The 15344-nt window shown below is 43.2% G+C and overlaps 2 protein-coding genes across 2 annotated transcripts; both read right to left on the bottom strand.

Annotated features, from left to right (window-relative positions):
- Positions 1-670: 670 nt before the first annotated feature.
- On the bottom strand, positions 671-3423 carry LOC123125324 (uncharacterized). Its single transcript, XM_044545838.1, has 2 exons — positions 990-3423; positions 671-880 (listed from the first exon to the last, which is right to left on the bottom strand). Exon 1 carries the CDS (start codon positions 3421-3423, stop codon positions 1513-1515), a length of 1911 nt encoding a protein of 636 aa, XP_044401773.1. The 3' UTR covers positions 671-880; positions 990-1512.
- On the bottom strand, positions 3243-8588 carry LOC123125323 (uncharacterized). The gene is made up of 3 exons (XM_044545837.1): positions 8316-8588; positions 6741-6951; positions 3243-5786 (listed from the first exon to the last, which is right to left on the bottom strand). The coding sequence occupies exons 1-3, from the start codon at positions 8388-8390 to the stop codon at positions 3475-3477; spliced, it is 2598 nt and encodes an 865-aa protein (XP_044401772.1). The 5' UTR covers positions 8391-8588; the 3' UTR covers positions 3243-3474.
- Positions 8589-15344: the final 6756 nt, after the last annotated feature.

The following is a 15344-nucleotide window of genomic DNA, read 5'->3' on the forward strand; positions in this document are numbered from 1 at the left end:
TTTGTTCCTGACAGCTTGTTCAGTTTTTGGCGAAAACTCACATGGTCCTGTATTTTAAAGATAAGAGGCATTGCCCACCAGCAAATGGCTGCGCACATGGCCAAAGAACAAAGTGAGCAAGAGGATCAGTTTGAACATGATCAATCAATCGTCTCATTTCTGCAACTACAAAACAAACATCTGGCTCCTCGATTGAACTATTCAATGAAACCTAACGCAATAATTCAGTAAACCAAAGTGCACCGACTGAATGGAGCTAGTCGTTTTACCCACATTCCAAGCAACAGTCATCAGCAGCCTGGTACCAAGTATGCAGGATTTGAAAAGGTGGTCATGAATTCGCTTAAACTAAACCAACAACTGTGCATGCATGCATCATTCATCTCAGATACCAAATACTAAATGGAAGGGAAATTAACCAGAGACATCATAACTAACCAGTAGTCCAGTACCAGTTCTAACATCCTCATAAGTCTCAAGACACTTGACAGATTCTGGCCAACGAGGCAGAGAGCCCCACACATAGTACAAACAAGCAAAACATCGGCTTGTTTAGTGCTGAACTGAAAGCAACAAATTATCTCTTGACTCCGAGACGGTAGTAGTGAAGCACTTTGTTGCGTTCATGAAAATGCTTCGGATACGCGGAACACAACCAAGCTCCCTGCCATTGTGGCCATCAACAACCTACTATACCAATTAACAAGAGAAAAAAGATCACAAATGTCAGGCTCTATCGCACAAAGGATGCAACACCGGAGGAACCTACATTGTGTAAAAGAAGCGAAAAACAATGCCCTTCCCGTTTAACCCGCGACTCACGCAGAGGAACATGGAAGAGCGAAAGCCGAAGAAGACCGCTAATGCTTCTTGCTGCAACCTGCACACATACAGGAGTTCAGAGTTGTGCTTAGTTAGCATCAGCAGGGGGAAAATTCAGACGTGCTGTAGTGAGATGAACTCTCCGAGTTTGTGAGGGAGGGACAGACCTAGTGATGCAGCGTTCAGGAACGCCTCGTCTTCAGGGAACAGCTGCAGATTCTTCGACTTCAGCAGGTACTTCACAGCATCGTCCTGGAAGTCCACTAGGCTGCCGACCTTCACGAGTTCAGCAAGTGAAGGGATGCGGTCTGGCGTCTCAAACAGCAGCCCTCGGGCTATCTCGTCAGCAAAGTTCGTCGCAAACTCAATCTTCTCTTTGTAACCAGCTGCAGCACCAGCACCAGCACCATCGCCTCGCTGCACGTACAGCTTCGAGTTCTCCCTCTCCCACCTGATCATCCGGCTGGCCTCCACGTCCACAGCCTCTCCGGAAGACAGCTTCACGCGGTACCCCACCGTGATCGGCTCCTTGGTCTCCAGGACGCTCACATTCAGCAGGCAAGAGACCATAGTGTGCCGTTCTTTGGAAGCAATGTCAAGAGCTGGATCAGCAAGGAAAGCAAGGACTATCTGGAGCAGACCAACACTGATCACCTCACGCTGGCCAGCAACCGTTTTGCAACTGCCATCCTAGCCCAAGACGACAAAAGAATCGCTCTTCTCGGCGGCTTTGGATACTGCCTGAACACCGATGCCGCCATACACGTTGTTGAGCCTTGCTCGAGAGACGGAAGGAGGGTACCAGATAAAAATGGATTGTCGAGGAAGCTTGTCGAACAGACCCTTAAGCAGCAGATCATCAGGAATAAACACATCCTCCTTCCGCGATAAAATGATCTTCCCATCAGTACAAGCCGGGACCTTGACACAACCAGAGATAAGCTTCTCCATGCTCTTGCTCCAGTTCCTTGCAATGAACTGCCAGAAAGCAGAGCAATTGGTTACAGATATCTCACCGCCGGAGCTCTCCCATGCGCTCCAGAGTTTGCAATGGTCTTCGGCACCAGGGTCATGCCCCACGCCGAAAACTGATGAGAAGAAGTCCAGCAGCTTCCTATCATCATAGTATCTGTCTAGGACATGCAGTTGCTGGCTGGAGAGGTTGTTCTGATCATGAAGAACACAGCTCAGCGGGCTCACCCATTCTCCACCTCCTTTTTCATTTGGTATCCAGATCCAGTCACTACCCTCTTTGTTCTTCTCAGGCCCCCAGCTGCACTCCTTGAGGTACAAGTAGATCCTGGAAATGGTAGCAGTTTCTTTGTGGCTCCTCAGATGCTGAGCAACAAGGCCATGCCCACATCGAACATCGACAGTTACTCCAATTGCCGCAAGTGCACCCTTGAATGAGGCGATGTCTGAACCATAGAAAGATTCATCGATGAAAGGGCCATCTGTTACGCACATGGAAGACTGCTTTGGATCAAAGAGTATGCATCCATCAAGAGATTGGTATCCAAATGTTGTCTTCAACCACTTGCAGCTAGTGATTTCCTCCATAAATTCCTTGGGAAATGTTGCTGCACAGGCCAGCCAGCTCTTGACACACCCAAGCAATGACAACATGGTAGCGGCAGATATGGATGCAGGGTCTGCAGGAATGTTGAGACCATTGATGACAAACCTAGCTGCAGGAATGTCTACAGGGTTATCACAAATGTTGAGACAAGTGACAGTAGGCCTAGCACCATGAGCTTTCACTTCTGTTGTGACACCTAAATCTTTCAGCTCAGCTTTGTAACCATGCATCTCTTTGCCTAAACCACCATTAGAGTCACCATCATTGATGATGGGTAAGCTTGCTATTGGCGACAGAGACTGCCAATCTTCATCAAATAAGATTGCCTCCAACGGTAACCTGAATCCCAGTGATGTGCACAACCATTTCTCACTCCGCATGCAGTTGAAAAGATCAACAGGAATTGGGTCGTGTGTTCTCAGCTTCCGATAACAAGCTAGAAGAGCCAGGACACTTGCCTTTGTAAGCGATGACTTCAGGACCATCTGCTTGAAAATATTTGCTATAGCCTTCGATGCCTGGTCAAATCCTGCAATCAACCCTGTCTTCTTCAACTCTTCTTTGTACGGGCTGATCTTACTGCCATAAAATCCAGAATCAACTACAGGAACTCCGTTGAACACCTTTACCAGGCACTCCCATTCTGGATCTAGAAGAAAAGATTCACTAGGAGCACGGAATCCCACATTGGTTTTCAACCATTTCAAATCTCTGAGCTTCCTCAAGAAATCATCACATGGGCTAGCATACTGGATACACTTGAAGATTAGTGCTGTAGCATCAGAAGTGATAGATGAAGAACTGAACTTGAAATTATCAATTATAAGCTTGTAAGTCTTTTCACTGTTTTCAAACCCAACTTGAACACCAAGAAACTTCAGCTCTTGTTTGTAGTCAAGGATGGACTCGCCATAGAATCCAACATCAAGGAATGGCTGGGTACTGATACAAGATGCAACTGCCCAGTCTGAATCATATATGATACAGCAAGAAGGAGACATGTAGCCCAGAATACTCTTCATCCATCGTCCATCTTTCACGCTGTTGACTAGTTCACTTGGTGACAGAACCTTCTATTGAAGAAACCGAATCAGCCGAAGCAGCTCATATACATGCTGTCTGGTCAGCATATTGCTTGCAGCCATCGACATGAGCCGTCTGCTGATGTAAGCTGATGCCTCCCCAAATTCAAATCTTACCCCGATCACCTTGAGTTCCTCCCTATATGCATTCATTTTGTATTGATAGAACTGTTGATCGATCATTGCTATATCAACACAGGAAGATCCATTTTGCAAGAGATTACCCCACTCAGAACTGGACATAAATGATTCAGCCGGGGGCTTGTATCCGACTGATGTCTTCAGCCAACTTCCTTCTTTCACACAAGCCAAGAAACTAGCTGGTAGTTGTACACCTTTTGACTTTAAATTTCTTATCCATTGCAGTAGCAAGATTGCATTGTCCACAGTCAGAGGTGATGAGGCTGTCGGGAAAGTTGCATTTGGAGGGTGTATGAATGGCACATCCGAGGCCTGCATCTTTGTCTTGAGAAAATCCAAGATCTGATCTGCAGGTGTGTAGTTCTCGGCGAAATGACCTGCTGACTTGTAATCTGCTGACAGTTCAATGTATTTCTCATTCCTCCATGGGTTTGTGCCCATCAGTCCAACCCATTTGCTACCATTTGCAGGAACTAGAATGCTTTGCCTTTCCATGACAGCATTGCCATAGTTGTCAATTACCGGCATGGTACGACACAGGTCTACTAATTGATAGCTCTCCATGTAATTCTTATTGGATGAATGATACAGAAAGTGAGAAAAGGCGATGGCGGGCCTTCGATCATTGTTCAAGGACTTGACCACAATATTTCCATAACTGTATACAGACACAATCTCCACTTTTGCATGGTTCTGAAGCCAAGCTGCCACTTTTGTCTTGTGCGAAAAACCTTGTAGAGCAGCCTGTGTATTGGGAGGCACAAAGAGCCGGTTAGAAGATGGAAACTCCTGGTTCCAGCTGATAAGCCATGACATCCACTTCCCATCAGATGCAATACACAGTCTATCACTCCACTGACTAGCTCTAGATATGCTCCAGAGAGAGACACCTCTGTTCCTGTCAACATACTTCAGCAGAGGCATTGCGATCAAGTTTGTACTGGAGAAGTTTTGCCAATTGTCTGCGACAAAGGATAAGAGTTCCAGATAAAGCTGTTCATCTACATTGCTGACAAGATTAGACCCCTCCATGCATTTTGCATACCATTCATGGCTCACGCTTTTGACATCCAGAAATGTAAGAACACTGTTGTATGCACTCTTGTCGAAATGAGAGCTGAGAATGTAGGTTCCATGAGTTGACAGGTTCTTAAGGTCCACTCCAGATTCTCTCGCCTTGACAAGGATATCCCAAAATGCTGGTTTGAGCCGCACAACCTCGCAAGGCTTGCAAAACATCTTCTGCGGAGTGTGAGACTCACATGGGACTATATCCTCGACGAGAACCTTCTCTTTGATGCCAGACCTAACAGGCTCAAGTAAAGGAATCAGCGAAGGACTGACTGGCAGGTAATGGAACATCGACGGAATAGTCATTGCTGGTGCATCTGTTCTGGACTTGACAAGTGCTACAAAGGCATTCATGAATGCACTTGGGATACACTCCAGAATTCCCTTGTTCCATGGACTATCGAACAGTATCGCCTCTCTTGAAGATGCAAGGAGGAAGTCAGCCTGAATGATGAAGGGGAAGTTGGTCACCATCTCCGTGGGAAGGAAAGCATACACGCCAGGGGATAGCTGCTTCCCACGGGATAGTCGCTCCTTAAGAGGGAAGGCTAGGGTGATGACCCACTCATCGATTTCAGTACGCTTGTCCACCCTGTTCTCTGCCTTGACAGGGAACCTCTGCCTCCACATATGGTACCCGCACTCTGCTTCACTCTCGTTCTCTTGAGCAGATAAAAAGACCGTGTAAGACTCCGCGTGCGTGTTCTTCCTCACTTCAATGTTCTTCTCACTCGATATTGCAATCTCACTAACAGTGCTGCCTCTAGCGTTGCCGTTATCTTCACAGACAGAAAGTCGCCTGATCTTTGACAGAAACAGTAGCATTTCTGGATGCAAGCTCGAAAGCTGCTGCTTCACCGCAGTGACCTTCTCATCCTTCAAAGGCAGGACGATACAGGTTGTTGGAAGGACTCTGGTTGACCCATATATCTGTTTGATATCTGAAAGGCTAGGCCTGGATTCAACCCACTCTGGGACAATGTATCCAATATTGCATTCTGGACACGGCTTCTCATTAAACTTGATTTGATACCCATTACTGAATATATGGGGCTGGCTTGATATCAGGAACACACTTTTGAATCCAATACCTATATAAAAAGAGACATTGATATTACAAATTTTGAGTTTCAATATAAGGGGAACATATACGTTAAGCATGTACATAACCACAGACTAGCTCTTCAAATGAAATGGCTAAAATGGTTATATCCATATGGGCCTATGTATCTTTTGCACATCTTATCTTTTCTACGAATGGAAACAATTGCCCAGCATGCCTTAAAAACAAAAGTGAAGCGATGCATGCTTAATATTATTTATACCAAGTCTGTATTTGATGGATCTGCTTCAGTAAGCTATTGATGAAGAGTAATGTTTCTCAATCAGAAACATACTACAGGAGGGGAAAATTGTTAATAAAGTTGATGTGCCATGTGCATGAATTTGCCATGCAAAGGCCGATTTCTAGGAGCCTGCCAAAAACTAAAGTTTGCCTAGCAAGGCTATGAAAGAAATAGATCCACACACTTTCGAGACAATAGTGAAATGCACAAGTGACAACTTAACATCAAGAAGATTTGATGTGGTAATAGATATGATAAATAATGAGTCTTACTTCTAGATACAATGGGCCTTAAAAGGCCAGTGGTAATATTTTGTGGTCGGTACTATTTTCTTACACTAATATTTCAAAACATGCACACATCTCTGTTTCTGAGTGTCAGGAAATGAACGCATGATATCTTGCACCACAAATCATCTCAAGCAATACTGTGCATGCTGCACCCAATTTGTTTTGCAAAATACATATACATTATGAGAATATTTGCTCCACCACCATTCTAACTAAGCACTAGATTAAGTGCTAAATAGAATTCTGCCCATCTTATATGTCATTTGATATATAGCAGCTATCATAACGTTTGACAGGGAAAGTTCCAACCGGTGACGCGCTAACAAAATTGAAGTTCTAACATTAAAAGGTAAAATGCTTCAAATTGGCCAAGTGAACACAAAAGGATCCATGAGCTGCAAAGATTCACCTTTCTCTCCAATGTAACCCTTGTCCCTGTTTCCTTTTTTCGTTGATTTGCCCACGCCACAAATAGACTGAATATTCGATGGAGAAAAGCCCTTCTCGTTGTTGAAAATGAGTAAAGTTGACGATGCACCAGATCCAGTGATGTCAGTTGATGTTACTAGAAACTCCAATGACGGTGCTACTCCATCAGGGTACTCATTGTCTTCAGCGTTCTAGTTATTCAGGAATAAAATGTTAACATGAATGTGATATTGAGCAAATACAGCTGAATAAAGTGCATTAATCTGAAATGCAATATATATATACCGAAACGTTAATGAGATTTGAGAAAAACAAGCCCATGTAGCAACACACAAGTTTGTCAGAGTCACAATTATTTCAACAGTCTTGACGGCAAAATTGTATCAAGTTTTCAAATCAAACAAGTTGCAAAATAGCGTGGAGGCAACAGGCAAACTGAAAATGTTCTCAAGGCTAAAGCTACAATGGTTACATCAGATCTGCAATAGTTTCTTAATGTGGAAAAGAAATAAAGGAGATCTCTGTTTTCCGTAAAACAGAAAATGGTTACACTGGATCTGAATTTGGTCTTTTATTTTTTTCTTTTCTTTACCGTAGTAGTGTTCCTAAAACAGTTACTTCATAAATACAAATACGAGATCATTTAGGTCTCCATTTTTTGGAGAACATGGCCACCAGACACCATAAAGCCAAATACGAGTCCCCCCGCCAAAAGAAGAAGAAGAAGCAAAATACGAGTTGAATAAATGTACTGTGGTGTGAAAATTGAAAATGCAAAGTAAACACAAAAAATGCAAGCTTATAGGAGTTAATGTGACTTTTGTGCTGCCACAGTGCCTAGTCCCAAGGAAAACATCTTTATTAGTTGATCCTATACTGTGCAACTGAAGGGTAGGCCCTACTCGACATCAAATGAGCTCACAGGAAATTGCGGCGAGCAGAGAAACCAACAGTCACTTTCACTAAACAGTGCTTAGAAAAGTGAAGGAAATTACTCTGCATTAATAAGATATATAAGAAAAATACTAAAAATAAAATACTGCTGCCTTTTCCAACTGCAAAAAAAAAGAATTTGTTGCTTCGTATTGGAGAAAGAGGGAAGGTACAGAGATACGGAAAATTGATAAAATACAGGGAAAATAGCGGAAAATAGCAGGATTATTTTTTATTATTTTTGCGGGAAAAAGTGACCGGGTTTCTGCACAAATAATAAAACATGAAGTTGTAAATGAAAAAATAGCCGGAAAATTCAGTGGGGGAGGGGGGGGGGGTATGTATAATAACGAAATTAATCAGAACTGTAGGTTTTTGTAGGCGACGAGCACAAGATGAACCAAATGCACAAAAAAATAATCTGTGAAAGCATTTTTAGGAATTAAAAAATCCGTACGCTTTCTTGAAAATGCATGGAAATAAAATCCACACTAATCTGAGCACGCATAATAGAATCCAGACTCTGAAGACTTTTTTTCTTTGTACCAGTAGTATAGTAGCATTGTAGAGTAGTACAAAAACAGAGTGCCGAAGGAAGAAGAAAGCAAGAAAGCAGGGTCACCTGGACGAGCTCCATGAGGAAGTGGACGTCCTTGGAGTAGAGCTCCTGGCTCAGGTAGTTCACCGCCTGGTGCATGTCCTCCGCCAGCGGGTTCTGCTCGCCGCGCCCGATGTAGTACCGCTACCGCCGGAGCCTCTCCACGTGCGCCCGTGCAGCCGCCATCGTCGCCGGCCGGAGACGACGACGACCAGCGCTTGCGCCGTTACCGGAGCTCGTCGATCGGGCTCCAAAGGGGAGGAAGATGGTTGGGTGGTTTCGGAGGTGGGAAGTGGGAAGTGGAGGAGTGGGCGGCGGTTCCTGGGCTTCCTCGCCGGCTTTAAACGAGTTCGGTGTGCGTCTATTGGGTACCCCTTGCGGTCGCAGAGGACGCTTTATTTTCCCAATGGATCTTTTCTTGATGCTCTTTTCCTTTCTCTTTCTTTCTTTTTTGGCATTTGAAAGGAGTGTTAGGGGCTGTTCGGTAATCCTCCCGCTCCGTAAAATCTCAGGATCTGCGGAGCGCCTCCTTCCCCATTCTGCGATTTTGAACTGCCGCTCCTCCAGCTCCCTGAGCGGAGTTGTGAAGGGGAGGGAATCCGAACATGCCTTTAGATGATGTTTTTCCGGTTGAAGTGGTTTAATTTCTAAGGCCATTTGCAGGAATTTGACAAGACTCATGTAGAATTATAATTTTTAAAGGGGGGGGGGGGTGTGTTTAAAAGGAATGGTGCCACCCAAATCACTACATATCGGTTTGTTATGCCTTGCATATATAAGGATTTCAATATTTAGTAGAATTCTTTTTACATAATCATTCGTACAGGATTGAGTGTGTGTTTTCTTGCGTGCCATCCAAATTACAATTCCTTCGGTTTTCTTGTGCCATGGGATCTTCTGTTTGCTATTGCACTCTTGTTGATTCTGTATGATTGTATATATTTTTTTTACTATTTTTGTGTTTCTCAATTATGTGGTCCATAGGGGCCGCTGTCTTGTTTGACTGTAAAACTACCTTGTATTCAGATTTTCTAACACAAATATTCATTTTAGCCGATTGCTGGGTTTTCAGTGACAGTGAGAGAATGCTCGTGTGAATGATTCTGACGGTACGAGACTTTCGATAGAAGAAATGGCTTGGAAAGGAGCACGACTGACTTGGAAAAGAACACAGTACTAGGACGATGGCTTTGGAATCTGCAGTACGACGACCGAACCTATGCAGACGGAAAGAAGTCTTCCACTAGTGCTGTCGCTACCGTAAAAGGGGCTTGGCGCGTGCATTGCCTCTCATGCTAAGCAAAGGGTTCCACAGCGTGCAGCAACAATTTTTTTTCCTCACATCACATTCACATATACTCCACTACAGTACTCATGAAACAACAAAGATTTGTCACACGGTTCTTTATAACTTTTGTCACACGATTTCCAATTTGTCACATGGAGTAGCACATATGCCCATACGTTGCAATGGGAGAGATTTTTTTTTGTGAGAAGCAACAGGAAAGATAATTGATGTGTCCACTAAAATCAGTCTCCGCAACGGTGAGCAATAGAGCAAGGAGTTGCAGTCTTCTTGCCTTCTTTTTTCCCTCCATGTCCGTCTCCATCTCGGGGTTGTGCCTGCCTCCTCATTTGGTGGCTGCTTGGCGACTTTTAGGACACGGTTGCTTCGATCACTCTCTTCTATGACGGCGTAACCGGATGTTTTACTAATCGCATCGTAGAAATCCCGTTTCATTAGCATAATCAGGCATGGATGCCCTTCTTTATCAGGGTTTAAGAAAATACTATAGCGTCATATTTGAAACATTTTTTATTCTTCTTAACTTTAAGAAAATATGAACTGCCGAATATTCTTGGAACTTGAATTTTTTTAACATCCCGAACAGTTTTAAAAAAATGCAAACAATATTTCCTGAAAATTGTGTGTATTTTTTTTGGGAAAAACACGAACAATAGAAACGAGATTTATTTTTTGGAATTAACATTTTTTTGGAAACATGAACCTTTTATAAAAACACAAACATTTTTTTTGAAGTTGTGACTTTTTTTAAAAAAAAGGAACACATTTTGAATATTTAGAACAATTGTAGAATATGTTTTCTTATACGCAAAAATTATTTCGGATTTGTGAACATATCACTAAAACAAGAATATTTTTAGAATATGGAACATATTATAAAATGTTATTTTTAGAAAACTCTCGAGATTTTTACACACAAACATTTTTTAAAATTTTGAGAAAATTTTGGAACAAGATTTTTTTGAAGTTTCGAACATTTTTCAAAACAGGAACAAAATTTTGGAATTCTGGACAAATTTTGAGTACTTGAAGAAAAATTGAAATTCTGTAAATTTTAGTTTAAGGAGAAAATAAAAAAGAAAAAAGAAAAAAAGACATGAAAGAGAAAAGAACAGAAAAAATAGAAACAGAACACTAAAAAATGAAAACGGGCCGGCCAAGTCTCTGGTGCCCTGTGCGAAGGTTCGACTATTTGTCGTCGGTGCGGCAAATGAGATTTTCCGAACTGCATGGGCAGGATAATAAGTGGGCTGGCTTGGTTGGGCCAGAGCCCCCGCAACCTAAGTACGGAATTCTGGACAAATGTTTTTTTTTCTTTTCTAGCGGATACACGCACAAAAAATTAGTACCACCTCGAAATAGAACAAAAAATCTTTTCGGCGGTGAATGGATAAAAGAATAGGAGAAACACACCTTGCTTTATTAGTAGGTATAGATAGAGATATAGATATAGATTATACCGAGTTCACACATAACATTAAGGGAAGTGCTCAGCCGGCACTGCGCGAGCCGCACGATCAAGCTACCTCGGAGCATCAAATCTTTCTGTGTCCCCTTGACCATGAGTACTGACATGACCTTCAAAATCTTCGCTCCCTCGCGTACCTAGCCACAGCGCTCGCCGCACAGCTGTGAGCCTGTCGCCCACCCTCGCAAATAACGCCGCTGTCGCACCGTCTCGCCGGTGCTCACCGTCCTATCCCCCTGCACACGCCCTCGAACAGCCATAACATCATCGTCGGCTAGTTCTAGCACGTGCCCACAGGGCTGCAACTTTCTCCATTGCCTTAGCAAAGCCTCCCATTGGTCCCAGCACGACCGTCCCCGAGGTTGCAGCACCTCCGGTCGCGCGTCGTAGAATGACACGCAAACCGACAACAATGAAGTTGCATCTTCGTCAAGGTCGCTACTTCATCATCATTATCGTGTCAGCAAAAAAAGGACCACCATCGATGTTGTAGCAAAATAGTTTGCCGGTTATAGTATTTTGTTGCCGGTTACAGCCCATCACGACACTACCATCGCCCACAAAGCAAAAATGGGTTGCCTGTTGCAGCCCAAAGCGACAACACCGTCCCCGCCATAGCTAAACGGGTTGTCGTTCCAACATTTTGAGCCAACGGTTACAACTTTTGTGTAGTAGTAGTAACTTTTGCACCCACCATTGCAACACCGATGAGCGACTTCCAACATTTCCATCAAAAGATTGCATCTTTCAGCCACATTGGTTCTAGCTTTTCGCCCGTCAACATCTACACCTTTCAGCGACATTGGTTCCAACATCTCCCCTATTGGTTCCAGAAAACCTCATGGTTAGATGTAGCATCTACAGTTGCCTTTCCCAGCATCCGTACTGACAACTCCCATTTCCGCGCCCAGACCAATATGAAGTCGATGATGCGGTGGTGCAGCTCGCAGCATCTAGGAATATGCTCGTAGCAGTGCCTTTAACCGTAGCCACGCAGGGTTTGCAATGTCCAGCTTCGAGCAACCCCACGGCCTGGATTTGCAGCACATCAAAGGGCATCGCGTCGTTGTCTGCGGTCGCCCCTTGCTACAAAAATGATGCGTGAGGTGGAGTCATGGAGGTAGGCGATGAAACAAGGGGAGAAGGAAGATGATGTTGTGGAGGAAGTGGCACAATAGGAAGGGTTGGATGTGCCCCAATTGGACGTCGTGCGCGCGGCAATCCGAAGCTTTGGCCGGCCGGCCGTCAGGAATCATTTACCTAACTTTAACTACTTTAAACATATCCATGCAAAAAAGACTTAAACTACTAAACATCATCACTATACAAGTACTTGAAGTTCCCAACCAATTCGACTTTGCCTCTCTTAGGATACGTTTGGTAGACTACAATAGCCTGAGCCAAACCCGCTGGATACAATTTTGGCCCGTTTGGTTTCCTGAGTCGCACCGGAATCTTGGCCCGCATGAACCTTAAAGTACCTCTGGGCCCGATGCTACCTCTTGAGCTTGCATTGGTTTTTTCCTTGAAGAGGAAAGGGTGATGCAACAAAGCAGAGTAAGTATTTCCCTCAACTTTTGAGAACCAAGGTATCAATCTAGTAGGAGATAACACACAAGCCACCGAATACCGGCACAAACAAACACCAACTTGCACCCAACACGATAAAGGGGTTGTCAATTCCTTCACGGTTATTTGCAAAGTGAGATATGATATAGATGGATAAACGGTAAAGTAATATTTTTGGTATTTTTAGTTTATGGAACGGAAAGTAAAAGATTGCAAAGAAAGTAAATAGGAAACTAAAATTGTAGATCGGAAACTTATATGATGGAAAGTAGACCCGGGGGCCATAGGTTTCACTAGAGGCTTCTCTCAAGATAGAAAATATTGCGGTAGGTGTACAAATTACTGCCGAGCAATTGATATAAAAAGCGCAAGGTTATGACGATATCTAAGGCAATGATCCTGAATATAGGCATCACGTCCGTGTCAAGTAGACCGACTCCTGCCTGCATCTACTACCATTACTCCACACATCGACCGATGTTCAGCATGCATCTAGAGTATTAAGTTCCTAAAGAACTGATTAACGCTTTAAACAAGATGACATGATGTAGAAGAATTAACTCAAGCAATATGATGAAATCCCCATGTTTTTATCCTCGATGGCAACAATACAATACGTGTCGGTTCCCCTTCTGTCACTAGGATCGAGCAACGCAAGATTGAACCCAAAGCTAAGCACTTCTCCCATTGCAAGAAAAACCAATCTAGTTGGCCAAACCAAATCGATAGTTCGAAGAGACTTGCAAAGATATCAAATCATGCGTAAAATAATTCAGAGGAGATTTAAATAATATTCATAGATAAGCTGATCATAAATCCACAATTCATCGGATCTCGGCAAACACACCGCAAAAGAGTATTACATCGGATAGATCTCCAAGAACATCGAGGAGAACTTTGTATTGAGAAACAAAGAGAGAGAAGAAGCCATCTAGCTACTAGGTATGGACACGTAGGTCTGTGGTAAACTACTCACGCTTCATCGGAGAGGCAATGGTGTTGATGTAGAAGCCCTCCGTGATCGAATCCCCCCCGGCAGGACGCCGGAAAAGGCCCCTAGATGGGATCTCACGGGTACAGAAGGTTGCGGCGGTGGAAAAGTGGTTTCGTGGCTCCCGTGGAAGTTTTTGGGATATTTGAGAATATATAGGCGGAAGAAATAGGTCGATGGAGTCACGAGGGGCCCACAAGGGTGGGGGCGCGCCTTCCGACCTTGTGTCCGCCTCGTGGCTTTCCTGACGTGCACTCCAAGCCCTCTAGATGTCTTCTGGTCCAATAAATATCATCACGCAAGTTTCATTCCGTTTGGACTCCGCTTGGTATTACTTTTCTGCGAAACTCTAAAATAAGGAAAAAACAGGAACTAGCACTGGGCTCTAGGTTAATAGGTTAGTCCCAAAAATCATATAAAATAGCATATTAATGCATATAAAACATCCAAAATAGATAATATAATAGCATGGAACAATAAAAAATTATAGATACGTTGGAGACGTATCAAGCATCCCCAAGCTTAATTCCTGCTCGTCCTCGAGTAGGTAAATGATAAAAACAGATTTTTTGATGTGGAATGCTACCTAACATATTTATCCAAGTAATTCTCTTTATTGTGGCATGAATGTTCGGATTCGTAAGATTCAAAACAAAAGTTTAATATTGACATAAAAACAATAATACTTCAAGCATACTAATAAAATAATTATGTCTTCTCAAAATAACATGGCCAAAGAAAGCTTATCCCTACAAAATCATATAGTCTGGCTATGCTCTAACTTCATCACACAAAATATTCAAATCATGCACAACCCCAATGACAAGCCAAGCAATTGTTTCATACTTTTGATGTTCTCAAACTTTTTTAACTTTCACGCAATACATGAGCCTGAGCCATGGACATAAGCACTATAGGTGGAATAGACGGTGGTTGTGGAGAAGACAAAAAGAAGGAGATAATCTCACATCAACTAGGCGTATCAACGGGATATGGAGATGCCCATTAATAGATATCAATGTGAGTGAGTAGGGATTGCCATGCAACGGATGCACTAGAGCTATACGTTTATGAAAGCTCAAAACGAAAACTAAGTGGGTGTGCATCCAACTCGCTTGCTCACGAAGACCTAGGCCATTTTGAGGAAGCCCATCATTGGAATATACAAGCCAAGTTCTATAATGAAAATTCCCACTAATATATGTAAGTGATATCATAGGAGACTCTCTACCATGAAGATCATGGTGCTACTTTGAAGCACAAGTGTGGTAAAAGGATAGTAGCATTGCCCCTTCTCTCTTTTCTCTCATATTTTTTTATTTGGTCCTTCTCTCATTTTTTGGCCTCTTTTTTTCGTCCGGAGTCTCATCCCGACTTGTGGGGGAATCATAGTCTCCATCATCCTTTCCTCACATGGGACAATGCTCTAATAATGAAGATCATCACACTTTTATTTACTTACAACTCGATACTTAGAACAAAATATGACTCTATATAAATGCCTCCGGCGGTGTACCGGGATGTGCAATGAATCAAGAGTGACATGTATGAAAAAATTATGAACGGTGGCTTTGCCACAAATACGATGTCAACTACATGATCATGCAAAGCAATACGACAATAATGATGCGTGTCATAATAAACGAAACGGTGGAAAGTTGCATGGCAATATATCTCGAAATGGCTATGGAAATGCCATAATAGGTAGGTATGGTGGCT

This window comes from Triticum aestivum, chromosome 5D (genome assembly GCF_018294505.1).
Source record: "Triticum aestivum cultivar Chinese Spring chromosome 5D, IWGSC CS RefSeq v2.1, whole genome shotgun sequence".
Taxonomy (NCBI): Eukaryota; Viridiplantae; Streptophyta; class Magnoliopsida; order Poales; family Poaceae; genus Triticum; species Triticum aestivum.